This window comes from Ascaphus truei, chromosome 6, assembly GCF_040206685.1.
Source record: "Ascaphus truei isolate aAscTru1 chromosome 6, aAscTru1.hap1, whole genome shotgun sequence".
Taxonomy (NCBI): Eukaryota; Metazoa; Chordata; class Amphibia; order Anura; family Ascaphidae; genus Ascaphus; species Ascaphus truei.
The window spans coordinates 93,554,657-93,579,078 of record NC_134488.1 but is presented as its reverse complement, the minus strand read 5'-3'; the positions used below and the strand labels follow the sequence as shown (position 1 = coordinate 93,579,078).

The 24,422-nt window shown below is 38.4% G+C and overlaps 1 protein-coding gene across 1 annotated transcript; it reads right to left on the bottom strand.

The window, feature by feature from the left end:
* Positions 1 to 7,462: 7,462 nt before the first annotated feature.
* LOC142497395 (uncharacterized) lies at positions 7,463 to 23,900 on the bottom strand. Its single transcript, XM_075605127.1, has 10 exons — positions 23,887 to 23,900; positions 21,675 to 21,789; positions 20,541 to 20,686; positions 18,904 to 19,011; positions 17,411 to 17,515; positions 15,875 to 16,024; positions 14,929 to 15,036; positions 14,026 to 14,142; positions 10,349 to 10,756; positions 7,463 to 10,120 (listed from the first exon to the last, which is right to left on the bottom strand). Exons 3-10 carry the CDS (start codon positions 20,593 to 20,595, stop codon positions 8,955 to 8,957), a joined length of 2,217 nt encoding a protein of 738 aa, XP_075461242.1. The 5' UTR covers positions 20,596 to 20,686; positions 21,675 to 21,789; positions 23,887 to 23,900; the 3' UTR covers positions 7,463 to 8,954.
* Between the last annotated feature and the right edge of the window lie 522 nt (positions 23,901 to 24,422).

Here is a 24,422-nt window from a genome sequence, read left to right as displayed (position 1 = left end):
ATTCAAATCTAAATCTGGCTGCCTACAATTGCCAGACTCCAATGAAGCAGCACTGGAAAAAATGGAAGAGCAGCTTTAAAATATTAAATGGGATGTTATAGGCCTTAGTGAAGCAAAAAGAAACAACGAAGACCTCATTGAGATCAAAAAGCAAACGGGCCCGGTTGTTGAGATTACTGGGGTTGAAGGTGGGCCAGAAAATCCAAAATGACATGCCCAAATATGGTCATCCCTATCCTTATAGTCCACGGGATGTAGGCAGGTACAGGACAATGCCCATACATGGACTTCCGCCTCCACAGGCACACAATACAGATACAGACCCAGGTTTACAGCTTTCTTGCAGAGCAAGACCCCTCAGCAGGTGGTCAACCTCTCCCTGGTTCCTCGACAATGGACTTAATCAAATCAGTGTCCAGGCCTACAATGCCAAACTCTGAAGTGATTACAGCTCCTTTTGCAAGAGGATTATCCCCTGCAGGTTCATATTGAACAGGGCTGTACATCACTTTTACACAGTGTAAGCATAATATATATCCATGTACATATAATTACATTAAGATACAGTAGTACTACTGCTTTCACAGACTGTAAAGACACCATATACATTGCAGTACATAGAATAGACATTGGAATCAAATCACGACTTTCATATATTGCATAATACAAGGTACATTGAAATACAGGGGCAAAATCCAGGCGCCCAACCGTAACCATAAGGTTACCTACCGTAACCCTGATGAGAATAGGCAACCAGGCAGAGCTTCCTTGGACTTTTAGGAAGCCTGGTTGTCGATTTCGTCACAAGCAATAACAAAAACAGTGTATGAAAATAGATGAGACAAAGCGGTTATTGAGGAATCAAGAAATAAGGCAATGCCAAGATGTAGGAACACAAATTAAGTATAGAGAGCTGTACAAGACGATCCACAAGCCTATATGGAGCATGTAAGAAAATGTTACTGCGATATGGTAAAGAAGACTATTGAAGAAGAAGATGAAGCAGCGACTTACATAGAAGCAAATCAATGTAAACAAACAAGATGCTGGATCAACAATAAAATACAGTGCATTTATCATAAAGAGATTTGAGGACTTCTACAAGAAATTGTATGAACACAGGTAATGTAAAAAATCAAGAGAATGGGACGTCGCTCAAACCATAATATCAAAATAATGTATAGAAAGCCTGGTGCACGGGGAAAAAGGGCAATATTATAGTGAAAGAAAGTGACAGAGGTCACTAAAGTCTCCTATTAGTTGCACTCACGGCAAGAACAAATTGCACAACGAAAAGATAGAAATACCCTCAGTATGGACTCAAAGTCCCAGATGAAATGAAGTAATTACTCGAGGATACAATATCCACAGATAGACTAATGTCTAAAATAAAAGAAAAATAAACAATCCATAAAGGACCATATGTCCACAGAAAATGTCTAATGGCCTAAAGTATAACATTGACATCCACACGCCGACCTATTAAAATCCAAAAAATAAAAAAACTTTAATAAACCATTTATAATGCCGAAAAGCAAGTGACATAAAAACAAAAACAAATTGTGATGTTAAAATACCCCTGTAGGGGAGCGGGTGGGAGGGGGGAAGCAACCAATATAGTAAGGAATGCCAGATCAATAGTAATTAGTAATATACATGTATCTCATGGTGTCCCTAGTGTTGCTATCAAAGCCGTGCAAGCTCTGTGGGTAGGTCAGGGAAATCACTTAAACCATAAGGAGCCTGAATGGATAGGTATATGGTGATCAGTTCGTAAGGTACCAGATGTATCTATGTATATACATAGTGGTGCGCCTTAGAGAGGTACAAATAACTACAATCCCCAGTCAAAAAGCTCCTTAAATGCCCAAGGGTATAAATAACATAAATAATAGGCAAACGAAGGTGATACAACCGTGCTCCTAATGTTGCTGTGTATGCCCAGACCAAAAATAACTCCCAGAAGATGCTGCTCCACTTTACGAGTACTCCCGCTCTCATACGCCCACGTCACACCTCGACGCGCGTTTCGTGTGATGCTTCACACTTCAAGGGAGGAGGAGCTACCCCCCTCCCCTACAGTGGTATTTTAACATCACAATTTGTTTTTGTTTTTATGTCACTTGCTTTTCGGCATTATAAATGGTTTATGAAAGTTTTTTATTTTTTGGATTTTAATAGGTCGGCATGTGGATGTCAATGTTATACTTTAGGCCATTAGACATTTTCTGTGGACATATGGTCCTTTATGGATTATGTTTATTTTTCTTTTCTTTTAGACATTAGTCTATCTGTGAATATTGTATCCTCGAGTAATTACTTCATTTCATCTGGGACTGAGTCCATACTGAGGATATTTCTATCTTTTAGTTGTGCAATTTGTTCTTGCCGTGAGTGCAACTAATAGGGGAGTTTAGTGACCTCTGTCACTTTCTTTCACTATAATATAAACACAGGTAACACTGGACATAAAATCGAGCAAATGAAGGACAAGACAAAATCACCACCATTGATATACCAAGGGTCCATCCAGAAAAAGAGCCAAAGGCAATAAAATCCATGAAAAGTGAAAACGCCCAATGGGAAGATAGAATAACTATTCAAATATTAAAGGAAGCTGGGGGGGAAAGGAAAGAGAATAGTTTCAGAGCTCTTTACATGAAAGAAGACAAAGACGACCTCAAGAACTACAGATCAGTCTACCATCAATGATTTACAACATACTCACTAAATCGCCTGCAACACAAAACTTGTGGACACAACACAATGGACAATATCCAAGTTGTATAAGAACGGATTTCTGAAAGTAATGAATATGATATTACACTCGGCTCAGGATTCGCTCTTCTGTCCTCTGTCTCACCAAACTGACTCCAATTTCATTTTTTTTAAAATAGCCCTAAAACTACTTTACATTTTAAACACTCGTGCGTGCAGCCGTACACCTATCGTCTCTTTGGTTATGGGTGTGTGTGACCAATTGTTGTGCATCTCCAGCTTTTAATTGGAGTGCACAGGGAGAGGATGTCCAAGAGAGCCACTTTACAGCGCAGCCCTGCACTGATAAGCACACGTGAGCAGCTCTCTGGGAAGTCACCTGATCCTGCCTCACTACAGCATGCCCACTCGAAAGCCGCTCGCCTGAACCCCAGCAAGTTCCTCTGCGCAGGACTCCTCATCCACTTCGTTTCCAGGAGCCTACAAGATAGAGGTATTCCCGTGGGGAAACAATCGGTATGCATAGTATAAGCTTGGGGCCCTATATATGTTGAACTGTCCCTTTGTGTCACTCACTTAAATGGGTGTTAATCACCGAGAGATCACAGTTGTCGCACTTTTGTGAATTTCTCCAAATTGTGTGAAATTTCATACACTTTAAAAAGGCTTGTCCTCTCCAAGTAAGGATTAGGTATGCAACATCATCAGGGGTCAATTAAAGATCTTGAAGAAAATATCTAGTGCTCATCTCTGTAATATTTTATGGTGGTATACATTTTAAAAAAAAATAATCTAGCAGGAATAGAAACGAAACTGGCAACATTTCCACTTCTTGGCTGGATTACAACACCTTATGGGTCATTACTAAACAGTCCATATGACACCTTATGGCTTTATCACTTGAAACGTCGTCCAGCGCTGGAATATGTTATTTGGATTAACATCACTTAGTAAATTTGGGGCCAACGTTGTAAATGGTTACAGGTGCCTTTAGCACTGAAAAGAAAGTAATTTGGTCAAAATGATTTCAATCAGTGCTTGCAGTAACATTTATGGGCTGTCCAGACACTGAACATGAAGCTATATTTTTACATGCTCAGAAATGTACGGCCATTTTTTTTAAATCCATCTGAAAATTCTAATCCAAGAGTTTTGACAGAAGTCAAGTCCATTGGCCGAGGTGTGCAATATAAATCAAATTCATAATGTAGATTTGTGTCTGAGTATTTCTTAAATACTTAACCTGATATTTACACCATTATTTGAACATTAATATTTGATTATATTTTAATCTTTTTTTTATCAAATGTAAAAAGGAATATACAACATAAATAACATGGCAATGAGTGGTACGGATCAGAATGATTATGCAAATGCAAAGTCTCAGATATCCGACATTCCCTTAATTCAGACCAGTGCAGAGCAGGTGATAAAATTATCAACAGCTTTATGAGAGGAAATACATAAACGTTCACTTATATTTTGCTGGTGTGAGCTTCTTATATTTATACTTCACAAAAACATTTAAGTTAAAAAACAATTGTACAGAAGTAACATACAACACAAGAATCCATATTATTCTGAAGATTTCAGTTCCCCAGTTGTACCTTGATTAGATGTCAAGGGGATAGATATGGTGACATTAAAACTATGTTGGTTTATGAAGTTGTGCTTCTCACTAACATCAACGGAGCATTTCATAAAAATGGGAGAGATATATATATATATCCTCTCCAAATGAATTTACTTATTGTCTTGGTTATGCACTATCAAATAAACATGCAGCCCCCCTGAGAAATATGCATTGGAATTGCAATAAAGTGAATCCCTTTTTTCCCACATCTTACAAAGGAGGCTCCACATGGTACAATTTTTTTTTTTAGAAATAACAAGGTAAACTAAGTGTGTATGTCTAGTGTTTCCAAGCCCTGGAGGCCTGGAAAATGTTGGATATCACCATGTGCGATTTCTCTCTTGCATGGATTCTCTCATGCCGACAAAGGTTTGATTTGTGGCTGAAGTTTTTTTGACATATGATGCACTTGTATGGCTTCTCTCCAGTGTGAGTTCTAAAGTGCGCAATAAGGTTTGAGTGTCTGGTAAAGCATCTTTCACATTCTGTGCACTTGTGAGGTCTTCCTTCTTTCACATTTCTTTTCTGTGCTTCTGTGTTTTTTATTAAGCCAACATTGGTGCTACCACCAGAGGCTGTGTTTATATCTTTCAATGGGTATTCCTCCTTCACCATCGGACAACTCTGTGTTATGCAGATCTTTTGCAGACTTACAACAGCTGAATCCTGTTTAGCCTCTGATATTTCAAGATGCTTCTCTTTATAAGATATGTCTTGGGACCAGCTGTCTGTTGAATTAAAAGAGATGTTATTTGTAGCATACTGACTCTTATGTATTCTTTGTTTCCCAACAAGTACCACGATAAGTATCACAGTGTAAGTGCCCTTACTAAAAAAATACCCAAGATCTATTACACAACTAAGAGGAGAGTCTTTTCTAACAGAAGTGGTTTCTCTATTGATATTTGTAAGGAACTACTCATTGCTCCACAGCAGTAATGATCGATCAAAGGCCCTACCATTGTTTTTTGCCCTAAGTAGAAGATTGAGATATTTGGAGAAACCTATAGAAATGGAATCAAAGCTCTCCAATTAACTAGAAAGATAAACTAAGGTGCAATGGGGTGAGCGCATATAGTACAGACATAAGTTAACCAAAGTTAACACAAGAACCCCAATTACTGCACTCAAAGTATAGTATAAATACCATAGTGGTAGGGGTATACGATAACCCACTGGAGGAGTGGTGTATTCCTCCTAGAATCGACACAACAAGGTGAGTATTGTTCTCACAATTAATCGAAAATAATAACATTTTATTTCAATATAACACAACAATAACGTTTAAAAATATATACAAAAGTTTAATTAAAATCCCCGGGTAGGCGGTAGAAAAGGGTGTAGCAATACTGGGCTATTAACCCATAGTATGCTGACTCTGTATATAATAAGCAGTGTTACCAAAGTCTAATGGCTAAAGTAACAGATTAGAATCTTAAATAGTGTATGGTAATCTGCTAATATACTTCCCTTACAAACACTTGCTACTTAGGTAAATAGCATAGTTATAATTCAGCCGATGTAGCTAAAGTCTTGATATAGCTCGGCAGAATAGGATCCTCCCAAGAAGAGCCACACGTGTCGATTCTAGGAGGAATACACCACTCCTCCAGTGGGTTATTGTATACCCCTACCACTATGATATTTATAATATACTTTGAGTGCAGTAATTACATAGTTACATAGTTACATAGTAGATGAGGTTGAAAAAAAAGACGTACGTCCATCAAGTTCAACCTATGCTAAATTTAGACAACAGATACTTTATCCTATATCTATACTTACTTATTGATCCAGAGGAAGGCAAACAAAAAAACCCAGTGACATATCATCCAATGACATCTCATAAGGAGAAAAATAAATTCCTTCCTGACTCCAAGAATTGGCAAGCGGATTAATCCCTGGACCAACATCCTTCCCATGTATACTTATTTGGTATACCCCTGTATACCTTTCCCATCTAAAAAGATATCCAACCTTTTTTTGAACAAATCTATTGTATCAGCCATCACAGTCTCCAGGGGTAATGAATTCCACATTTTAACTGCCCTTACTGTAAAGAACCCTTTCCTTTGTTGCTGGTGAAATCTCCTCTGGGATTCTTGTGTTAACTTTGGTTAACTTATGTCTCTGACATTTGAATAAATTCAAACAAATCTGAGACACTGTTTTTTTTCTATACCAAAAATCATTTAGAAAGTAATGAAGCTCTGATAAAATCTAAATTAAATGTTAGTGTGTGCAGTAAATAAGTAAATCATTACAGGACTTTACAAGTTTTAGTAAAGTACAACTACTGTAGAAATAAAAAGGATATCGTTAAAAGTAATAGCTGCAACAATTTAGAATTCTTAAACCAGGTTATTTTCTTATTTTAATCTGTTAACCAAACCCAGAGTGCAGATTTTGCATTTAACAAAATGTAACACATTACAATTATTAAAGCCTTCAAGACTACAATTAAAGCCTACATTCAGACTTCATTTCTTTTCCTTTAACAAACTGCCTCTAATTTAAAGAAAAAGATACCAGCGCAAAAAACATGTTCCAAAATATATTTTTCTTTAAATTGGCACTATTAGATGTTTGGAGCCATCTTAATATACCTGCTGCATTTTTCATGATCCTAGTTACTCATTTATATATATTTTTTTCTATCACTTTGAGCATCTGGCTGTGGTAGTTTAACATAGTTGATTTAGAGCGCAATACACTACCCCTTTTTTTCTTCAAACTGCCTCTATTCTTCCTTTCCCATCCCAATCGCATAGAGTTTTCAGGAATTCTCCAGCAGGTTCTTCAGAAAAATATTCATGTCAAATAGTTGTGCAGATTCAAATTTTTCTAATTCATTAAAATCACCCTGACATACGAATGTACCCACAAGTGGTATTTTTATTTACTGCACCGTGGAGTGTTTTTGACACTTTTTTTTATATCAAAGTCACTGAAACTTTGCAATTGCTGCAGCCTTTTTATCTTTAGTTATGATCCCTTAACTAGCACCTAATGGAACTAGTAGGTTTGTATATTCTGTGGGATTGGTTACTGTGCTTTTTGAATTTCGCCGTTTGGTCTTAATTGGAAACTATAATAAACTATGAGACAACCTTAGACAAGGTGTTACATACAGTGCTTTCACTTTATTGAATATCCAACACATTTTTCATAATAAGACGGAAGCACTTACATACTGTATGCCCAATTTAGAGTTTTACACCTGGAAATATACAATGTTATGGAGTACAGTTATAGGCACTGGGATCGAGATATCTGAATGTGTACGAACAATATCCAGTAAAAGTGTTTTTCATAGAAACGGTGGAGTTGCTGGGGGAAATACACATTGGCATACATGATTCAGTAATGAATAAAAGACGGGAGATAATCCATACTATGTAGGTCACATAAAAATGCATAAGCAAAACAGAAATATGGAAACTAGTTCAACTTTAATTGCAGCTTGTGTTGGCATAATCAGAATTAATTTTAAAGGGCATTGATCAAATTATAATTTTTTATCTTTATCATATTGTCTTACCTAAAATGACATTCTTATCCAGCATTCCTTATTACTTGGAAGCACTTCTAACATAACTTTCCAATCGAATGTGTAGAAAGCAAGTATGGATGGTTGGTGATACCCTTTGTGTCAGTATTTCTTGAATTAGTTAAATATAATATTATAATTTCCAATTTTTCCCTGATCTACTACTTTGTCATGCTTCTCAACATTTTTGAAAACACACTCATCTAGGATTGTTTAAGGATATATAATTTACTTCACTCATATCTCATTTATTCTGTTCGGATGAGTGATGAGCTAGTGTTGCTTGCAAAGTTAAAACTGTAAGTTATGTAGCATTTGCATACTGGTCAAACAGACGGTCTGCAAATAGTAATTCACCTTTTCAAAATCATAAGTGTTTCATACTCTCTGTTTTATCATTTCGTTCCAACACATTTTAGCTTTCAGTTGACATCGATTTGTAAAAGAATGAGGCCAATCTCACAATAATATGTAAGTACATACGTTGGCATGTCTGCAGAAAGCGGCAAGATTGTTGCAGACTGCTGCAGTGCCACATTACAATGCAGTAACCAATATAAAGTACCTTTCCATACTACTTTCGACCAACCAATAAGTACAAGACAATTAAAAAGAAAAAAATGGTGTAATTGATAACGTACACAGCAGGGATAACATGCCTCTTGAAACAATATGCTTGGGGTACTTAACAGACGAAGACTCTTGGGGGAGGTACTTTGAAAGTTTACTTCTATGTTTAAAGCGATTATTTCTATATTTCTAGTACGTATTTCATCCAATGTAATTTTGTTGCGTCTATTACTGCTGTGAAGGGCTATGTACATGGGTGGCTCTATACAAATACATGTATACCTTCGTGAAGGACAAAAAATGCTTTATGCAGAACCATTTAAAATGTATGCATGTATGTACTGTATGTATACACACACACACACACACACACACACACACAGCTCAAGCAACCCTCGAAACAAAGTACAATAAAATAATAACATTAGGACAAGATTACAATGTTGACTAAAATAAACAAAATCAAATTATGTACAACAGTTCTCACATGCGGCGTCCTCTTGTGCGTACGTTGCGCCTTTTTCCTCCTGATGTGCTGCCCCTTGTAGCCCAAGGTCGAGGGGAGCGTCTTCGTTGTGGTTCCTCAAAAGGCATGGGAGAAGCACTAAATGATTCCTCTGCAGCCTCTACACTGTTCCCAGAAAGACTGATAGCTGTAGTAGGCGTCTTAAAAGTGTCAATCAGCTTGCCCAGGCGCAGATTCAAGGTCAACTGATGATGAGCCATTTTGGACACACTTCGTGCTAGAGAGTGTAAACCCTGAGCAAGATAGCGCACCTCCTTCCTCATTTGTTGCAATGATTCTAAATGGCACAAAGCCGGTAGAGTCGAACGCATTAGTTCCAATTGCTCCCGCTGTGCCACAAGAAGCTCGTTTTCTCTTTCTTGGTGGTAGCGTATATATTGCTGTTGAACAGAAGCCGATAGTTCCACTGGTGGTTGAGGAGGTGAAACAGAGTAAGGGGAAATAACTTTAGTTGAGTGAAAGACAGCATCTGGATCAGTGGTAGGCAAACCAACTGGAGCAGGATGAGAGGGAACATCTGGAGCAGAGGGAACAACTGGATCTGGGGACTGGCAAACAATTGGAGAAGCAGAAACAACAACTGGAGTAAGAGATGGGGGAACAATTGAATGAACAACTGGGAGTACGAGATCAAGAGGCGGGTGGATAACTAGAGCAGAAGAAAGCAGAACAGGAGCTGGATGAGAAGTTAAAATTGGAGAAAGGGGAGGTTTAATAACATGCGCATCAGGTTCTTGAACAATCAGTGCCGCAGGGGGAACAACCGGAGCAGAAGAAGGTGGAACAACAGGAGTAGCAGGAGGTGAAACAGCTGAAGCATCAGGAACTGAACATACTGAAGCATTAGGAGAAGAAACAACTGGAGCACGAGATGATACAGCAGCTGAAGGAGAAAGTGGTATAGATGGATCAGGTGGAGCAGCATGATCAGGTGGAGAAAAATCAACACGAGCTGGAGTAGGTAGAACATTAAGAATTGATGGAACAGTAGGTTGTGGGTTCTGAGCAGCAGGAACATTCTTCAGAGTGAGGTTAAGTCTTTCCTCCTCAGAAATCCCTTCACTGCTTTCCCCTCGCATCTCCATTCTAGCTGACCGAGACGTGCTCGGCCAAGAATCAGTGGCTAAGGATAAAAATAAAAAGGGTAATTTAAGAACATTGCTCCGGGTATCTTCATATAATGAAGAATTTGTAATCTATGATCTCTTCCTTTTGCAAGGGACAAAAAAAACTTTTTTGTTGTGCCCCATATTGAATACAGATTTAAAATTGTGAAACTATATATATATATATATATATATATATATATATAAATAAAACTAGTCTGAAATTCTTATCACAAACTACTTACGCAGTATGGAATGACTTTGTACATCTGTGTTCTCCATACTTCCCTCATCTTCCATCTGTTCAGGGAGCAGCATTTGCAGTATTTGTAGCTCGTGGTCCGACAGCTGAACCCCAGCTTCTTTTTTACTGGCTGTATGCCGATTATGGGCCAACTTTTGCTTTGTCCTCCTCTTGAGGTCGTTCCATCTCTTTTTCACTTCATGCACACTCCGTGGGGCTACATTCAGAGCATTGATTTGACCCAAAATGTCCTTCCACAGCCGCGCTTTCACATGACGACTTATTCTAACAGCACTACTGCCAAAGAGCTTATGGTCGTGCTGGCATAGCTCCCTCACCATTATCCCGAGCTCCTCGTCTGAGAAACGTAGCTTTCTCAGCCTCTGTCTCTCCTGGGTGATGGTTGGTGCTGTCGTGAATTAGGAAAAGTACAAAATAGCATTTTGTACACTTCAGACTTACACATTTTTCATATCAAAATAAAAAGACGTGCCTTCGTGCTTCGTTAACAAGATGATACTTTGTGAATAAGTTGAAGTCAACACAAATGCTCTATTTGCAATGTTTGTAACGCTTATAAATAGTAAGCCTGAGGCCACCAGTTGTCTGCAATTTTGGCAGATGCCTAAATATCCCAACTTTTGCAACAAAATTTCTCTGCTTCATAAAAGTGACTTTCTTGGTTAAAATATCCTCAATTTAACATGGTTGTTAATCTAATTAAAAATGGCAACAGACAGCAAAATTCCTTTTTGTGATTTATAAAAGGTTACTGTATATCTAAACTGAGAAAGTTGCACACTAAAATTGCAAAGCTGTAAAATAAATCAGGCAGTAGTCCTTCCGGTTAGTCTCGTAAAAATATATAGCAAATCCCTATTGTGTTTCTTTTTTCCTCGACACCCATTGTGTTATATAGATTTTTTTCATTGTCAACAATATATTTAGGTGTGCAAAAATATAGTTCAAAGTTCTAGTAGCTGTATTGGCTGTGCAGAAATGAAGATTTGTTGTAGGTTATGGTACCAACATTTGGGTTCTTCATAGTGGAAATGACTGATAGTACACTTGAAGAAACCCTGGAGGTTTTGAAGACGCTGTACACTAATTTCATTCATGAAGAACCCGGTTGGTCTGATGGCATGACGAAGGTAAAGAGGTTAGTTTTGAAATCTGGTTCTGATGGGGGTACAGAGGCTAGTTAGACTCAAATGTAGCAGAATAATGCACTGTTAGTTTTCTTCAACAAGAGAAAATGCAAAACAGTTGTGTATGGTTCTCTGGGAGTTGGGTACAGTATCAACACAGCTGACATTTTTAAAAGGCAACGCATAACTTCAGGGGATCCAGCAATAGTGTGTAAAGCAGACTCCTCACAGGTAGGGAAGGTAGTATGCAGCTCCTTAAGAGTAAGGCAGCAGGACTTCAGAAATATTAAGACCTGTGACTCAGGACAGGACTTATCCAGAAGCAGGACATCACTAGGGAGAGTAAGGCTGCGCCCCCCGTGCCGCACTCATGCTTGAGAGTGGTGACGTTACCAACTCTCCAATCATGAGCGTTCGGCTGTCCGGCAACTTTTTCGGTAAGCGCGAGCGGGCGGGCAGGGGGGGCGGTGGCCGAGCAGTGCTGATTGGCTGAGGTCATGTGACCCTTCAGCGTGCCTCATACTCAATTTTATCTGTCTCAACGAGCATACGTGCACGGGTGCACCGCGTGAGCGTGGCCTGACAGATTAAAATTGATTGTGCTGACCGTGCTAAGTGCTAAGCGCAGTCAGCAGCAGCGTGGACACAGCCTAAGCTGGCAGGATATGTATGACTCTTCGTAAGAAAATGGACACACCTTAATAAAAGGGCATGTGTCCTGCTCATGAGCATTTATCCACCCTGTGTTCAATGAGTCCAGTCAATTGGACCAGTTATCCTTTTCATTAGGTAAATATGCAAAGACCAATTTTGGTGTGCAACTCCAGAGCAAAAAGCTATTATGGTGTATAACTTCAGCTATATATATTAAAATGGGCATAGCGTTCGTTCTCTTTGCAATCTCTGGTCTAAGAGATTGGTATCAAATGTTAAACAATTTTCTTACATCTGACACAGATACAGGCATTAATTCACTGAGTGTTGTGAATCCATCATGTCTACTTGAGTTTTTCTTTCTAGGTATACTGTCATTTAATAAGGGCAATATTTTAAACATTTTGTCAAGCCGTTGTGTCTCGACAAATTATATATGTAGCTATGTTTATATGTAAATTTAATACTAAGTTAACACCTAATGAAGTTGAAGATTGTGACAGTGAAGAGTTTAACATATTAGATTGTTGAATTTCTAAGCCAAAAGTTATTCGATGCTTAAAACACTATAAAAACGATCCTTCACAGGTTAGTCCTTATGTAGAATTGTCCGGTAATTATTTGCTGTCAAAAGTCTAACATATTTACGTTTAGGCTTGCCACAGATCTACAGCAGGATTTGCATCAAAAAACTAGAGGCCTTGGTCATGAGATATGCCATGATAATTAAATCATTGTATTTGAAACTCAGAGCAGAAATTGGAGAAGTATTTATAACTGATAACCGATGATCAATACAGGCATCACGAAAAACGAAATATACAAATATTATATAGCATGGATATAGGTGGAGAACATCAACATGCAATCTAATAAATCATTGTATAGAGAAAAAAAATTTTTCCAAAAATTTAATTTTCAGATGGCAAATAAGAGCGTGCACCAGGTTAACAGACACAGGTATGTCGGGTTATTCATTAAACTTCAATAGTGCCAATTGGGGCACTAGTCGCAGGGAAGCTCCTATTGAAATCAATGGGAGTTTTAGTGCAATAGTGCTCCGATCAGCATAAGTGCAGTTTAAAGACTAACCCCCTATGAATCACAGCAGCAATATATTTGCAGTTAGCTGAGGCTTAAGAAGGCATTTTCTTCTCGTGTCTCTTTGAATGAATGTATTTTTCCCCCATATGCCTCAGTCTGCATTGTGGGGAAGGGTTAAATGAAGCACATGTTTGAGTGGGATTTATCAATTGCTGTCTCAGGAATTTTTCTTCATTACAAAACTCTGTCTCCGGTATAAGATAGTTGACCCCTTAAAAAGTTGGAATTTTGCTTTTCTCCATGGCATTGCTCAGATTAAAATTCTTCCTTAAAAAGTACATAGGGCCTCTCATAAGAGTTTGGTATTTCCTTAAAGTACCACCTTTCTTCCACTCCACCCCAAAAAAACCCACGCATACAAAACAGTGAGTAAACCTATAGAAATGTCACAGATTTTAATTATCATTTTGATGTGCGGTATAGTTATCCCAAAACAGCAGTGGAGCCAGTAGCACTGTATTAAAATGAAAGGAAGAAAGCAGAGGCGAAAATGATGAAATGAATGCCATAAGTGGAAAGAATAAGAAGCCATACCTAAAGTAGTATCTTATATTAGGTATGGATGAAATGGCAAGAACTCTACAACTGCAACATACTTAATGATAAACGTGCTCTAAATGCACATCTAGCTAGAGACGAAAGGTTGGACATCCACATACTAGCTGCTCCCTGACTGTAGTGGAGAACCAAACCGTAGAGAACTTCTCAATTGAAGTAGAGCTTTTGGGGTAAAATGGAGATCTTATGGAAAGTATTCTTACTGATTACTTACCTGACATGTTAGTCTTCATATTTTCCCTTATACACCAATTCTGTAGATCTATGGCATCCTGCTCATGTCCTTGTTTCCCCCGTAAAAATGTGTCAGGAAACAAAATTGGACCACCTGCTATAAAAATACGTTTTTAATTGTATGTCCTTGTACATTATACATTTTGTTATTAATATCTTTAGTAACTTCCTTAATTGTCAAATCGCCCCCCACACCCCTTAAAAAAGTGGTGTGTGTGTGTGTGTGTGTGTGTGTGTGTGTGTGTGTGTGTGTGTATTAGATTGCTAACTGGGACTAATCAGTAGGGAAAGTTAGGAAGAATTTGAACAAGCCATGTATATTAATATTGTGAATAACACTTTTTCTCTTGCCCGTGTCAAAAATCTAAGACAGGTCTGAAGTGGTTAAAGATTTGTTTCTTGATGCATTCATCAAATGTGACAAACAAAACGACTAGTATGTTGGTGATACAGAATTATGTTAGATGGAATGTGAGTCAGCAATTACTACCATCTACTGGTATGTTCGGTCTATCACATTCAGAGGTACAACGTCTGCATTTTTAAGTGGAAAAGAATAAATAGTTCAGGTACGTAAATGGTAGTAATTACCCAAGTTTTATTTATATGTATGTAGATAACATTGCATCATGAACATTTCTCCGCATCTACAAATTATACACAATAAAAAATACTACATTGCATTCATTGGTTCTCTGATATTATCCTTATGTACATTGGAGATAGAGAAATAGAGATCTATACACACAAACACTTTTTCTACACAGCTGTATACACGTATTAATGGAGAAAATTGCACAAGACGAAAATGTCCTTGAGTGCATTAATAATGCATTTGAAAGAATATAGTTAAAAAAGAGAAACATTATTTTGTTATACTTACTTAACTTATCCATACACTCCATCCTGCTTCTGTCTCGAGGCTCCAAACCAGTTATCTTTTCCTCTGGACTAGGGCTTGTGGAGAATACGGAGTTGAATATCAGGGGGCCTGTTCAAAAAGATCAATTCAAGCAGGTTTTGCAATGTCGCGGACAACAACGGCAGCAAACGTTAGTTTTATATGAAATATCTCAGAATGACTAATCACGAGCCAGGTTGATACAGATATACAGACGTGCCCTGCCCAAGTAACAAAGAGAAATCATTTGAAGGGGAGAAATGTAAGCACAATTTGTTCTGTTGCAGGTGTACTAAATCTCCGTGCTCACAGTCCCCCCCACCAGGCCAGCTTTTCAAGATTTCTCAAATTAACACATACTTTGCCAATTATCCAAGCCTTAATTATCACATCCAACTTGCTCAGCTATGGCTCAAACTTGCCCTGGAAACCTGACCGTTGAGAATTGAGCTTGGGCATCTCTGTTCTATCGTGAACCTTCTTCATGATGCTGTACAGTATTTAAACAGTGTTTTTCAATCTGTCCAAGCAAGCAGCTTTCTTTATAACCAGACACTTAAGGATTGTATTATTGAGCATAAACAATTAAAAAGACAGATTATTATGCGATAATGACATATACACAGGCTACAAATCTTCTTATAGAGAATGTAACAATATATATTAAAATAGAGGGAGCTTGGGGGGGAGGGGGGGAAGAAATCACCAAAATGTTAATATATTATGTAAGCCAACACCTAAGGGCCTATTTCAGTATTCTCCAAAGCCAACAGTCAACTGCAGTTTTTGGCTAAGCACGGTGCGATCTGCAACTTTGAAGAATATTGGATCAAGCCCTAAATTGTTAAAGAAAACAAATACATCAATTACAAGAAGTATAATCAGAAGAATCTACTAGTAACTCATTTCATATTAAAACATTTCTTACCCATGCCTGTGACTTGGTCGTTCTGTGCTTCTGTGTTGCTTTGATCAACGTAATAGGTTTCTTCTTCTTCTTCATCTTCTTCATCATCGTCTTCTTCTTCTTGTTTGATTATAATGTTTAAATCATTTTCAGGATTTACGGTAGGAAAGCCTAATAAGAAGGCAATATTGTGGGGGGGAAAACGGAGACATGAGCAGATATTCTCAGATTCAGCAAATGCAACTCAGTCTGAATACATATCAGGATGTAGCTATTATTCACTCAGAGAGCCCACTCCTGAAGATACAGGTGCCATTCACATCAATGTATTTTTATTTTACCAGTCTCATGTATAATTCTCCCAAACGCAGCATTACACAAGTCAAATTCACAGCAGGAGTGTCTCCTACAGGCATTATTCTCTTAGACATGCAAACAAAGCTGAATCCAAGCCACGTTTACATGCACAGTCAGTGCCACATCAAGGTAGTCTATAATGCAGTTATTCTCTGCGTTAGTTTATATTGAACCCTGCCCATGTGCAAGGAGAGTGTAACCATTTTACTGACCGAGGGGACTGCAATGTGCCCTGTAGGCTTTTCTGGCAGTTAAAGGATTAAATAAACGGCTGCTTTTAATTGAGGGTTCCTCAGTAAAAACGGTTCCTTGCTCCCCAAGCTTTGTGATATGTTCAGCCTAAACACAACGGACAAATCAAAGAAACATTGCCTGGGAGGTTTGCTGCATGATTCCTTCCCCATTGTTATCCGACTCATGGCTGGCCCATCATAGTGTTACTCAAAATGTCAAATATACTGGACTATTTTTTAGATGAAGCTCTCTCCCAAAGAGAGACATTGCCTGCTTCTGGGTGACACTACTTCCAGGCTTCCTGCGGGTGATTCTGATTAATGTGATTGCTATTCAAATAGACTGTCTTCATGTTGGCGAGATTGTATTCAGTCTTTTGTTGTCTGTTTTTTTACACATTAAGTACCCTATTTATAAACAATTTTTTTCTTTGAATGGACCTCAATGGAGCAGCCAGCATAGACCACATCTCAGAAAAGTCATTAAAAAGAAAAGCATAATACCAATAAAAATATTCAAACAACCAATAAACACAAATTGAAATACCAGACCAAGCACACACCCCTACATATTTCGAGCCTCGACGTGCTTCAAATAGATCTTTATTTCTGTGTATACACATAAAAAACGTCTTCCTGCTTAACCCATATGGGCGTTTAAAAAAATGTTTGTATATGTAGACTGTACAATTAAAACCGTGCTCAATATAGTTTTGATAGACAATCGGGCAGTAGAAAGAGATGAAAACAAAGGGGAAAGAAATACAAAACAGTCATACATCTAATTTAAGAGATGGTCTGACAGATTGCCCTTTTCCGTATAATAGTGTATGATTGAGAAATGGGAGATTGATTAATAAAGTACCGGGTTTTAACCCAGTCCCTTATTCTGTGCACACACCTACATGACATAAATAGATGAAATATGTTAGGATTTCGGCATTCCATCACAGATGGAATTACTTACTTGTAGTAGGACCGGAAGCCATTTTTGGGTCTCCCAGGGACCCAAACTCTGTGTTTTCCAAATGCTTAATTCGTACAAGTATTTCTGGTTTAACAGTTTTATAGCCTAGAACAGGAAACACTTGACATTAGAGGAATATCTCTCAGATGAAAATAGAAGCAAGCATTTATAGAAATTAGAAATATAAATTTCAAACGGTAAAAAAAAAAAAAAAAACAGGTCCATTTTAGGGCAACAATTACATCGGTATAGAACGCGCCATATTTGAATTATAATCCGCATATATTTTCTCTGTGAATTCACTAGTATTAATAACGTGGTCCTTTGTATACACTAATCCTGTCCTGCACTAAGACAGTCAGAGTGTCTTCAAATACATAGGAAGAATCTGCTGTTACAAAACATAACAAAATGTATATTCCCTTAAAGCAGGGGTGTGCAAACTTTACCTGCCTGCTCTCCCCTCCTCACCTTGTCTCCGGCATCAAATGACACAGTGGGGTCACGTGACGTCACCCCGCGAAGTCATTTGATGCCGCGTTGCCATAGCGATGCGTCACCAAAGGGAAGGTGCAGAGGCCTAGTGTGATCCCCCGGCATTTAATTTAAATGTCTTGGGGAAGAGCACGGGGCCTCTGTAACCGCCGCGCCCCCCCTGGAAAATCTTGCGCACCCTCCAGTTTGCGCACCCCTGCATTAAAGTATACTGTAGTTCCAGTTGCCTTTAGGGCCCTCTGCAGTGACTGTGTGTGAACAGTTTGTGTGCAATAGTGCACAAGACAAAAAGGGAAAAAACGTAAGTACTGTACATATACTTGTCTCACACGACATCATGCAATGTTTAAATCGCAGATAAGAAAATTCTAGTTGTGTGCATAGATCTGAGCCGTAGAATATGCAGAAAAGTAACAAGCAATAAACACAATAAGATTTCAGCAAGACGCATATAGAATGGCCTGACTAAGTGACTCCCAGCGGATGGGTCCCATTTCATGTGTACTGGGCACAACTACCAACTGTGAAGAGCATTTTCCTTTGCTAACATCTATACTGTCCCAACAGCAGAATTATTATTTCTGGCAAAGTCTGGTTCTTAACTCTTTGGTTTGAACCCTCAAATTCAGATAATCTAGATCAAAAGGTGGCCAACTTCAATCCTCAAGGGCCACCAACAGGCCAAGTATTAGGGATATCTCTGCTTCAGCAAAGGTGGCGCAATAAGCACAGGATTGAGCAATCTGTGCTGAAGCGTGGATATCCTTATTACCGGACCTGTTAGTGGCCTTTGAGGACAGGAGTTGGCCACCCCTGATGTAGATTATCTCTATTTCTCAAACTTTAACTGGACTTTATTTTTGAAGGTTTTTATAATCTCCTGCATTTATTTTACTGCTAATAATGCAATTATTAGTTCCTTGCATGTAGGTCACTTACAATGCTGCACTAACAGGCAGGGGGAAGGCACATCAAGGCATCAAAAATGCTGCACTAACCTGGGGAAGGCACATCAAAGCATTTCTTCTCCTCGTAATGGCTCATATAGTAGTGTTCTTTAGCTTTTTTAACTTGTAATAGCATGTCTGGATTGAGGATTGGGTAGCCTGTTCACAATAGAAGAATGAGGCTATTTGTCATTAACAAAATGAATAATCTCGAGGGTTTAGATAGTGATTTCTATCAAATGAGCAATAATTGTTTTAGAAATGCTGTTTTAACACTTCTCTCTTATTTACAATGTGTGATGCAAATAGAAAATCTAAATCCCTGATCAGTCCATGGATTCTTAAAGGGGCTGGCTGATCCACTTATCTCAAAAACATACACCGTAGTGGACTGCTTAAAGAAAAGTACCATTTTATTTTTTTTAAATCACATTTCCTGAAGAGCAGCATGTATTTCAAGCAAGTGTATCGTTTGCCTGGCTCTGCCCCTTCCCTATCCCAGAACCTAGCTGTAGAAAGGGAGGACACTTGGCCAGTGTAAGGGGACAGCAGATGAAAAAGATGCCTCTGGAGGACTAGAGTTGAGCTCCTCTGCCTTAATGTGAAGAGCAGTACTGTACTGTAGCTGTATGCAACATCATATGTATTATTTCTTATTGTCACAAAGGCTCAAACTACAGTAGGCCAACAGTGTACATGGGAGATGGATCGGCTCAGTGAGGCACTGACTGGCACTGAGTTTGAAGCAGTGGAGCCTGGTTTAATTCCCGGTGTTGGCTCCTTGGGGCAAGTCACTTTATCTCCTTGTGCTGCAGGCACCACAAACATAGTATTTTAAGCTCAACAGGCAATGGACCTGTGCCTGCAAAATGTCTCTACAAAATGCTACGTAAAACTAGCAGCGCTATACAAGAACATGCTATTATATTATTATTACTTCTTTATTTGCTGAAATCCCATGCAATATATATCATTATTCAAGAAGAGTAATGTTACGATTTTATAAGTTTACCAATTCTGCTCATTATCAATCTTGTAACAACAAAAATATACCTATTCTGGCAGTTAGTAAAATAAGAGTCCAGCTTGGTATCAATCTGATATGTAATGAAGAGCCGAACCTAGCATGTTATCTTCCAGTCTGTATTTCAAATAGCTGGTAATTTAATGATCATATTTGGAGGGGGGGGGGGGGGGGGACTAACCATGCCAATTATTATAATTTAGCAAAATTACTATGTAATAAAGCATGGACATTTTAAATAAAAATAAAGTAATTAATAGACCAGCATTATTATTTCACACATTATATTTATCATGGTATTACATTGGCTGGCCACACAGAAAGCATAGAGGGCCATATTTACTAAGTAGTGCTAACCCATAAAGGTACCTAATGGACCATTCAAGAGAATGGGACATGAGGAGCCTTACGGCTTAGCACCACTTAGTAAATATGGCCCCATGTCACAACGCAAATGCATATGATACAGTAAAAAAAAAAGTATGTAATACTATTAAATGAGTTTAAGAGATCTCACCAAAACATTCATAGATAACTGAAACAGAAGCGAGATCTGACCAGTGGCAAACAGGATTTCATATGTGGCCTACCTATGAGTTGAAGCCAACCCACCAGTTTCATGGATTGTACAATTCCTGGTAAAAGATAGAACACTTGGTGTTACCCAGTGAAATTAACGCTCCGTGGATTTCGTTCATCACGTTCCTGTAAAGCTCCATTTGCCATTCTTCTAAAAGACCCCACTCCTCTTGTGTAAAATAGGCTGTGACAGAGGTGAAAGCGACAGAAGCCTGGAACAATAAACATTTCCTAAATAAATAGGGAGAATTACATAATTTATACAATTCCTCAAGCAAACGACAAGAGTATGAAGAGAAGGTGTTCTCTATGGTTTAAAGCAGCATTTCACTCTGTATTCATTACTGTATTTTTTTTCACTTGTTATGCCCTTTTTCATTATTTTTAATGCATTACGCTTCATTTGGTTGCTGTAGCAACCCACACAACTTCCCTTCATGAAATAGGCAGCCATATTGAGTGTCCTCAGAAGCAGGATCTGCAACATTCGATCACCGGAGAACTGATCGATTTAGCAGCTTAGATAATTGCATTGCCGTAAATATAAGGAACTGCTGCATTAAAACAAAAACATGGGCAAGAAGAAATGCTGCTTTAATGGAGTTTCAATGGTTTTTTTTTTAACTTCCATTATAAATATGGTTTAATATTTAAAAATAAAATAGTCAGGTTTTTCTTATTTGCTGAATTATCTCCGACAAGTGTCTTAAATAGAAATTAATAAAAAGGCATGTGATAGTCACTAGGGGACACTATAAAGAAAGCATACCTTATATACGTGCTCATCCCAGAATCGTCTTAAAGTGTAATGCTCGAAAGTCTTCATTTTTACAGCAGTATGTTTATGGTATCATATGCATGATTTGTACAATTTAATTATAATATGCAAATAAACCTACATGATTAATTCAACGTCCAACAACACTGTGTAAATGAATCAGTCACACTCTCGTCAACTTAATACTTCATGAGAAGCTGTACAATAAATAATTACAGTACGTTGCGCAGAAAGAACTGCTCAGTTTTTATAGATTTGTTCCAGCTGTTACAATGTTGCCCACCATTATAGGCAAAGCAAAGCCTTTCCACCTTATTTATTATCCAGCCTGTGATGGCTTTTTTTCAGACTGCTTAGAAATCTAAACATATGTATTTGATGCAAACTGTCCGGCATTATTACTATGTTCACAAGAACACAAATTCAGACGAAATGTCCTACCCGGGTAGAAACTTGCTTAGACATGACGTTTTCTTCTGTTCCTTGCAGATTACCGTTGTACTGTATCTTGTTTTGACGATTTGAACAGTATTTACATCACCAAGATCCACGCAGGCTGAAAAAAAAAAAAAGTATGATTAGTCAGTGATTTATCTTCTTTATATTTTAGAACCTGGATAAATATATTAAATAGTTAGGAAGCGTTTACCAGTATACATTTTACAAATTAATTTCATTGTGTTTTTAGAGTTCACATTTTCCTCATCTATTCTGTGCAACAAAAACTATTAAGGACTACATCATCTTAAAAACCGATTCAAATAAGTTGAAGTTCCCCTTTAATTTTCATGTGAACCAAATATTATTGGTCATAGATCTGCGATATCAAATTCGATTTTATTCTATACAGGGATACCCCGCTTTACGGACACTCACTTTAAGTACACTCGCGAGTAAGGACATATCACCCGGCAGCTCGCGCATGCGCCTGTCAGCACGTCCTGAACAGTAATACCGGCTCCCTACCTGTACCGAAGCTGTGCGCAAGCTGCGAGACTATAGAGCCTGTTACAAATGTGTTATTTACATCAGTTATGCACGTATATGACGATTGCAGTACAGTACATGCATCGATAAGTGGGGAAAAAGGTAGTGCTTCACTTTAAGTACATTTTCGCTTCACATGCATGCTCCGGTCCCATTGCGTACGTTAATGCGGGCTATGTCTGTATCCTTTTTTTTAAATGCATTATGTGACATTTGGGTTTTTAAAAATAGATTCGAAGTTATATTTTAAGATAGCTGTATAGTTTGTTGGGTATGGAGTGCAAATAATAAGGAGCTCTTTCTCTCTCTCTCGTGGTATTATTAATGACTTTTAACCCCTTCATTGCACCTACCATATATTTTGCAAGAGTTCTCTCTATGTTTGTTTGCTCCAGTTTTGCAACAAGGAAGACAACAGCAACACCGAGGAATACATTGAATGCTGACAGTAAGCAACTGATTAAAATCCTAAATAATACACAGTAGTGCACTAGTGATTTTTATTTAATTCAATGTTCGTACGTATTGCACTCATGAAAGTGTGGCATTAAAAATGAAAAACGTAGCCCCAATTTCAAAGGATGCTGGGAACCAACATTGTACCATCTCAGGCCCCCCACATTGACTGATCTTTGTTTATCTCTTTGCATTAAAGGAGCAATCCATGTAATATCCTACATTTGTTTTTGTTTATTAATCACTTATGTAGTGTTAGTTCAGGGGAGCGCAATCTTTTTCCACCTGCCGGCTGTCCCCCTCTCCTTACCTTGGCTCTGGCGTCATGTTGCAATGGCAACGTGACATCACATGACACCGCGTTGGCATGGCGACGCGTCACCAGAAGGCATCTAAACCAAGGTAAGGAGAAGTTACAGACATTTAATTTAAATGCCTTTCGGAAAGTGCACGGGGCCTCTGTAACCCCCACAAAGAATCTCACGCCCCCCCAGTGTTAGATAATACTTACCACATATTAATGCCATTTTTTATGAGTTTTAATATACTGAGCATTCTTTGATTTCTAAAGCAGGGTTTAGCCCACCTCCTCAGCAGTGCAAGAATATTTGCAACACTTTCCTGTTTGTGATAATTTGTTGCCAATATTCCCAGCAGCCTGAGCTGCAAACTGTAACAATAGATCATGTACCACAGTAATATACGATTACACTGTAGCTGCAGAGTTACACTGACTGCAGGATAGATTGAAACTGAAAGGCAGCCATTACGTGAACCCAGGGAATCAGGATTTTGGCTCATTGATCACGGGAGAATTAGCTTTTAATAAAAGGTCAATCAAGGGCTGCATATAATAAAACAAAATATATATACATTTTTTTAAAGTGCTGCTTGGACTGCTTCTTTAAGGCCCAAATGTGCAATAAAGGTCCAGTAGCTTTGCTGGCCTCAACCCTCCAGCAAATATATCGCCTGTATCTAAATGTCAGTTGATTTCGTTGCCAACCATGCAATATAATTAACCCCTTGAATGGCACAGTGGGGCTGAAAAGCATTCCCAAGCACTGTTATGGGCCCCTGTGATGCCCAAGGGGTTAAAAAAAACTGGTCTATATTGTTATTTGTAAGACTGTGCAGTATTATGTTGCACATCTGCCCTTAGTTAGAACATCATATACACACAAAGGCTGATACATTACAGCCACTCTACCTGTGTCTGCTGAAAACCAGGGCTACATTAGTAGGGTGTCCTTCCTCTGTGCTGCTCCGGTGAATTTCAGGGAGCCGAGCTGCGTGAAAGAGATGAATTTACAACCTCTGTATTCTGCCTGCTTGAACAGTTGAGATGATTTTCCCTTCCGGGTACAGCAGCGTCAGAGCCTCATTGCGCATGTGCTGTAGGAGGATGCAGTCTCCTTTCCTGCTTGGTTTCGTTGAATGGCTCTTCAATCTGATAGCTTGCGCCATCTACTGGATGAGTTTATTAAGCTTTTTCCAGAGTGATACATAATACAACAGAGGCTATGGGAGTCATGTATCCAAGTCTGACTGGTGCAAAATACTGCATCACATTTATCAAAGAAGAAAATCCCATTGTTTTCAAAAGGAATGCTTTTTCTTGTGGTGCAGTATTGTTGCCTCAGTTTTGCAGCTTGGAGACTTTGATTAATGACCCCAAATATATTAACTATATCAAAGAGCACTTTTATACCCATATAAAACTTATGTTGGTTTGAATAGAAATTA

Excerpts from the sequence above, each read along its gene's own strand:
- LOC142497395 (XM_075605127.1), bottom strand. The coding sequence starts at position 20,595 with ATGGAGCTTTACAGGAACGTGATGAACGAAATCCACGGAGCGTTAATT. Across the intron at positions 16,025-17,410 it reads GGCTTCCGGTCCTACTACAA|GCTTTCCTACCGTAAATCCT; the intron begins GTAAGTAATTCC and ends CCTTCTTATTAG. Across the intron at positions 15,037-15,874 it reads CGACCAAGTCACAGGCATGG|GCCCCCTGATATTCAACTCC; the intron begins GTAAGAAATGTT and ends CTTTTTGAACAG.